Genomic DNA, 6,877 nt, shown 5'->3' on the forward strand with positions numbered 1-6,877 from the left:
AAAAAAAAAAAAAAGAGAGAAAGATTCTGGTATGTTTCGTCTGTAGTTGTAAGTACTATAACCAGCAGACAGAAGTGGTGTTGCAAAAGCAGAGAAAAGGGAATAGAGACGCTTTAGTAACATTGATTACACTATTAGACTCCAAGGTACATCCTGACTCATATGTCAAGGACTGGTCATTTCTAAGTGTGGTGTGTTTGTCAATGGATATTCATAATTCCAGGAATACTTGTAATAGATGTCAAGATACAATCTTGGGAAAGTTTGAGGATTGTAAAATAATCCCCTTTATTTGAGCAACTGTAATAAAACATACAATATTGTTTGTGTCTTTTAGAATTCAGATATTCCTATACTTTTTAGTCTACAACGTGTTCTGCTCATTCTTGGCCTTTTCTTCACCGGGCTCTTGCCCTTTGTGCCCATTCGAGAACAGTTTTTTGAAATCCCAATGCCTTCTATCATAATGAAGTAAGTGGTTACCCTCTTTTCATCAGTTACCAATTATGGGATGATTAAGATACAGATTTGTTAATATCACTATAAATGATAAGGAAGGGATTTCTATAGTTATTTCCACATTCTATTACCTGACCTATACTAATAGTGCTTTTTTATACAATTAAGACACATTCTTTAAAATGAATAAGAAAGGGTTATCTCTGGGTGGCGCCTGTGGCTCAGTGAAGAGGGCGCCGGCCCCATACACTGAGGATGGTGGGTTCAAACCCAGCCCAGGCCAAACTGCAACAACAACAATGACAAAAATAGCTGGGTGTTGTGATGAGTGCTTGTAGTCCTGGCTACTCAGGAGGCTGAGGCAAGAGAATTGCCTAAAGCCCAAGAGCTGGAGGTTGCTGTGAGCTGTGATGAGCTGTGATGCCACGGCACTCTACCAAGAGCAACAAAGAGACAGAATCTCACTAAAAAAAAAAGAAGAAGAAAGAGTTACCTGTAGACTCATCTCGGGTTATAATAATTTTCTGTGCCTGGATAGTCAGAAATCAGGTAAAACTACTACAGCCTTGTAGAAGAGAAAAAAAAAAAAGAAGTCAGGTAAAAGGAGTTGAGCTGACGTAGTATTGTAATCCCAGCTACTGATGAGGCTGAGGTGGGAAAATTGGTTGAGGCCCAGACTTTCAGACCAACCTGGATAATATAGCTAGACCCCATCTCAAAAAAATTGAGCCTGATTACAGAAGTTTAATAATTTTTTTATTCTGACATCAAATAGCAATTGCCCTTCAACTTCCGTCACTTCTTTCTACTTCATCGACAACTATATGCCACTGAAATTCTATTAGCTCCAGGTTATCTAGTAGTACTACTATAATACGTTTAAGAAGAAAAACCACCACCACCTCAAAAACTTTTGGAAATAGGAGAAAGTAAATGGTAGAGTTAATTTATATAAAATATTTCCAGGCTCGGTGCCTGTAGCACAGTGGTTCTGGCGCCAGCCACATGCACCAAGGTTGGCTGGTTTGAACCTGCCTGGGCCAGCTAAACAACAACAAAAAAAATAGCCGGGTGTTGTGGCAAATGCCTGTAGTCCCAGCTACTTGGGAGGCTGAGGCAAGAGAATTGCTTAAGCCCAAGAGTTGGAGGTTGCTGTGAGCTGTGACGCCACAGCACTCTACCAAGGGCAACATAGTGAGACTCTGTCTAAAAAAAAAAAAAAAAGGCAGGGTCTAGGTCTATAAATATTTAAAAGGAAAGAAAAATATGCTTTCAGTGTCTCACTTTTGCCCCCCAACTATCTTATCTATATTAGTACAGTTTAGTTATGTGTTTAAATCTCCAAATACTAAATTATAGCAGACAAAGGAGAAAGAGTTTTCACCAAAAAAGAGACATGAGCCTAGGATACCAGGGTCCCTGAAAAGATACCCTTTATTTATTTTTTTTACCCTTGAGTAGTGATAGCAAAAAATTGGCTTGAGACCAGAGAATATAGAACCCAATCGTGCTTTATTTTATTTTTCTCCTTTTATGAAATATATTTTTAGATCATTGTTTTCCTTTTTAAACTTGTTTTGTTTTATCCCACTGATATATTCCTATGTTTCTAACTAGTAATTAAAATTTTATTTTGCCCTAGGCTAAAAGAACCACACACCATGTCTAGAAGTCAAAAGTTTCTCATCTGGCTTTCTGATATGTAAGAATTTTAGTTTATTATTATGCAAGTTATTGCTTTAACTATATTTATTAAGTACTACACTTAAAATTTGATACACACTTTCCACATGTAATTTCTAACAAGGACAAACTGTGCAAATGGATGTATATGAATCATTTACTCATTTGCTGTTTCCACTGGCCCAAAGTCAAAAACATGAGGAAAATCAGTGTTAACAATATGGCATATGTAAAAGTGCATATTGCCTACAGCACATTTTTCATAAAAATCTGTGCCAAGTTTTAACAGCAGAAAAGACCTGCTGCCCACAGGTTGGACATCTACCTTAAAGAAAATGTCTTAGTTTAGACATGTTTAGCTTAAGTTTAGTTAAAAACCACAAAATAATTGTGCTATATTTTGCTTGCAAGTGTAACCTTGAATGCTTAAGTATTTTAATAGTTCCAAATCATGTTTTATTATTTAGCTCCTCTTTCAAAGAGTCTTAGAAAATTAGTTTTATCTTTTCTCTGTGCCACATAATTTATTCTTTTTTGCTTTATTCCTGATTCAATTTTTAGTTTTCAAGGATGCATTATTAATTGGTGTTAAATGCACATAATTTCTAGTTTTCTGTTATTTAATCATTATCATTCTAATAGGTAGAATTGGAGTAATATATATATCTTTTCAGTACAGTTAACTCCCATCTTGCTCAAGTGGTTTGTATTCTAAAAGTTCACAGTAACTAAAAAATGCTTTTCTCCTACATGAAGGATGGTATAATTAATGGACATAATGTTTCTAAAACAGTTTCCAAAAAACTAATCCATTTTGTAGCTGAACTATGGTATTATAAAACTTGACCTGTGGCTCAAGTGGCTAAAGTGCCAGCCATATACACCAACGCTGGTGGGTTCAAATCCAGCGAGGGCCCACCAAACAACAATGACGGCTGCCACCAAAAAAAACCGGGGCGTTGTGGCAGGTGCCTGTGGTCCCAGCTACTTGGGAGGCGGAGGCAGGAGAATCACATGAGCCCAGGAGTTGGAGGTTGTTGTGAGCTGTGATGCCATGGCACTCTACCCAGGGGGACAGCTTGAGGCTCTGTTTCAAAAAAAAAAACAAAAAAAACAAAACTTGACCTGTATTTACTGCCTTATTTTAACTTAGAAAGTTAGGAACAATACTTCCCAGCTCTTTCTCATTATCAACATAACTCCAAAGTGAGGACTGAGCTGTGTCAACAAGAATGGGTCTCTGAGAGATCTAGCAGCAACAAGGAATAGAAAGGAAGTTTTGGTTGTCCACTAGCAACTGTGAATGAAGAGCCAGAAGTTAAGACATAAATTCATCCATGGTGGCTATTATCACTTAAAACCATTAGCTTGTTTTGCTGAAGCATTTGGATTAAATTAAACTAGGAATTACTAAACTCTAAACTAAGTTAGGACAAAGACTAATTTTAGTCCTTAGTTAGAACTAGTAAATTTCTAAATCTGCCATGGTTTTCTTTTCTAGCTTACTAATGAGGAAAGCTTTATTTGACCACCTTACAGCTCGAGGCATTCAAGTAAGTTACTGGTGTGGTGCATTTTGGAAATAACTTAGCAATTTAACATAAATATAAAGGGCAGGAACTTTTAACTGACTTAATCTGGTTTCTGACTCTGATGATACTACTTTACTGACTCACAAATGAGGACCTTAACCTTTTCCTTACAGTTAGTAATAAAGCATTGGTATTTCTGTAACTAGAGTCCTCTTTTGTGGAGGTGAGAATAGCTGATATCAGATGGGTGGGACAGTGTGTATTCAATGAGTAATGTGGATTTTTTTTAAAAAGTCGAATGATTAAGGGCCAGCGCCTGTGGCTCAGAGGAGTAGGACACTGGCCCCATGTGCCAGAGGTGGAGGTGGCGGGTTCAAAAACTTCAAATAAAAAAGAAAAAAGTCGAATGATTTCCTAAAATTAAAGCTTTAAAAGATTATTTCTAAATGTGCTTAGATTATATTGGATAAATATTATAAAAATAATTTTTCATTTTAAAATTTCTTCTCATATTTCTAATTTTCAGGTGTATGTTTGGGTATTAAATGAAGAACAAGAGTACAAAAGAGCTTTTGATTTGGGAGCAACTGGGGTGATGACAGACTATCCAACAAAGCTTAAGGATTTTCTACATAATTTTTCAACATAGAAAACATCTGTACATGGACGAATTCAGTGAAAATATGAAAAAGACCTAAGAAAAAAGTATTTCACTATCATTTCCCTAAGCCATTTCCAGAATGGTAAGAGTTTTAATCAGTTAAGTTTTTATTACCTCATTTTTAAGCCTGTATGAGAATGTAGAAACTATATATTGTATATTTATTTTAAACAATATTGCATTTGTGTATTTTACAATTGTAAATTATCTAGAAAGATAATTGTGAGATGTAAGTAGAAGATTATTGATCAAGATTTCTGTATATGATGCAGTATTCTATTATTATAAGTAATTCTGAAATCAAAGACTATTGGATAAATTTGGCATTAGCCTTCACTAGAATGAGATTAACTAATTAATAAAAGAAAATTATTGAAGGCCACTACAGCTATTATATTGTCTTGTTGTTTCTATGTATATCTTAGTTAAAGGGCAAAAATAAAATCAGTGATACAGTTAATCTGACAAGTTATACATTGAAAACAGCAGGCAGGCACTAGGAAATAACTAAAAGTTGATTACTTGATCAGAAATAAAATCTGTAGACTGAATTGGATTTCTTAGTTGCTGATGTTAATGGGGACTTTCTATTTGGAACCTTTTTTGAGGTGTGTAACAATTCTACACTGTCCCTTTTCTGAAAACATTAAAAATGGACTAATTATAAATTAAGACAAGATCCAAATAATCATATTTTTATGTTTCCTTTAAAGAAATGTAAGATTTCCGGCTCGGCGCCTATAGCTCAACCGGCTAAGGCGCCAGCCACGTACACCTAAGGTGGCGGGTTCGAATCCCCAGCCTGGACCCGCCAAACAACAATGACGGCTGCAACCAAAAAATAGCCGGGCGTTGTGGCGGGCGCCTGTGGTCCCAGCTACTTGGGAGGCGGAGGCAGGAGACTCGCTTGAGCCCAGGAGTTGGAGGTTGCTGTGAGCTGGAATGCCACGGCACTCTACCCAGGGGGACAGCTTGAGGCTCTGTCTCAAAAAAAAAAAAAAAAAAAAAAAAAGAAATGTAAGATTTCCATCTTTGGTATCAACTGAGCCTACTTAAAGATTTTACATAATATCTTGGATTCTAATAGTCATATTAAACTGATGAAAGTACATATCATTAGATCTAATACTTATGGTATGGACCGCCTATTTCTGATCTTTAAAAATTAATTCATCTGAATGTTAAATAGAAACAAGATTTTCAAAGTATTAGAAATTACTTTCTCAGCTTTTTGATGACTTTACGTAAGTCTCTTTCTAATATTTTTGACTTATTTTCATGATCTCAGATTGTGAGGTGCCTATAATCTGGAATAGTAAGTGTCTTTTACCTAGATTCTGTCTCTCATATGGAGTTTGGCCGCTACACAGCTATGAAGGATGACTGTATTCTCCCATCTGTCCCTGGATGACATAAATATCATTTGCTTTGTTATTTAAACTGAAATAAAGTTTTACAAGAACAAAATAAGGGTTCTTGGGGTTTTTTTTTTTTACAGTTATAATTCCAAATATGCGTGATAGATTTTTCTCAGAGTAATTTAATGAGGCGATACACTGATAATATGAGTAAATGCACCTGAGATTTCTCTCTAGAGTAAAGAAAATATGGAAGCACTTTTATGGTAAGTAAATTGCTTCTTGGCTTTTGAACAAAAAACTTGGGCAAATAATCCATTAAATCAGTCATTTTTATTTTCACTTATTTTAACTTACAGTTATACATGCTAGGGATGATTTTGACAGTCTTTGATACTTCTAAAATTTTTTCTTTCCAAATTTTGCTTTGTTATGATTCAGAGGAGGTCACATTTTAGGGCCAGCACATATCTTGTGTTAACCAGTAGAAAACAAGGTACCCAAAATGGTGATGATATTTAGATAATCATGTTTTAAAGATTTGATGATTTTGTAGTTAAGGTGACTTTAATTCTTGTTTTTTGTTTTTTGAGACAGAGTCTCACTGTGTCACTGGCTGTTTTTTTGTTATAGTTGTCATTGTTGTTTAGCAGGCCTGGGCCGGGTTCAGAAATACCAGCCTTGGTATATGTGGCCACTCCCTAACCACTGAGCTACGGGCACTGAGCCAATTTCTTTTTTTTGAGACAAGGTGTCACTTTGTTGCCCTCAGTAGAGTGTCATGGAGTCACAGCTCACAGCAACCTAAAACTTTTGGGCTTAAGCAATTCTCTTGCCTCAGCCTCCCAAGTAGCTGGGACTACAGGTGCCCACACCATGACACCTGGCTATTTCTGGTTGCAGTTGTCATTGTTGTTTAGCAGGTCTGGGGCTGGGCTCGAACCCGCCAGCCTCAGTGTATGTGGCTGGCACCCTACTCACTGAGCTGCTAGCGCCAAGCTGGCATTAATTCCATTAATAAAAACATAGTATTTTATAATAAGGGAGTTGATATTCATTATTAGATAACATCTGAATACTAGTTTTCTGATTAGGTAGCATCTTAATACTAGTTTTCTGATTGGGGCATCATGTTTTATTTTTTATTTTATATTATTTATTTATTTATTTATTTTTTTTTTTTT

General features: G+C 35.9%; 1 protein-coding gene across 1 annotated transcript in view; it reads left to right on the forward strand.

Annotated features, from left to right (window-relative positions):
- The window catches only part of GDPD1 (glycerophosphodiester phosphodiesterase domain containing 1), a 40,517-nt gene extending 34,719 nt beyond the window's left edge, over positions 1–5,798 (forward strand). Inside the window, exons 7-11 of the mRNA XM_012808768.2 lie at positions 338–471; positions 2,102–2,161; positions 3,644–3,695; positions 4,201–4,417; positions 5,670–5,798. Coding sequence (XP_012664222.1) covers positions 338–471; positions 2,102–2,161; positions 3,644–3,695; positions 4,201–4,323 — 369 coding nt within the window. The 3' untranslated portion in view covers positions 4,324–4,417; positions 5,670–5,798. The remainder of the gene's footprint in view (positions 1–337; positions 472–2,101; positions 2,162–3,643; positions 3,696–4,200; positions 4,418–5,669) is intronic.
- The last annotated feature ends 1,079 nt before the right edge of the window (positions 5,799–6,877 follow it).

The sequence above is a fragment of the Otolemur garnettii genome, unplaced genomic scaffold (assembly GCF_000181295.1).
Source record: "Otolemur garnettii isolate 467f Iridium unplaced genomic scaffold, OtoGar3 scaffold00094, whole genome shotgun sequence".
Taxonomy (NCBI): Eukaryota; Metazoa; Chordata; class Mammalia; order Primates; family Galagidae; genus Otolemur; species Otolemur garnettii.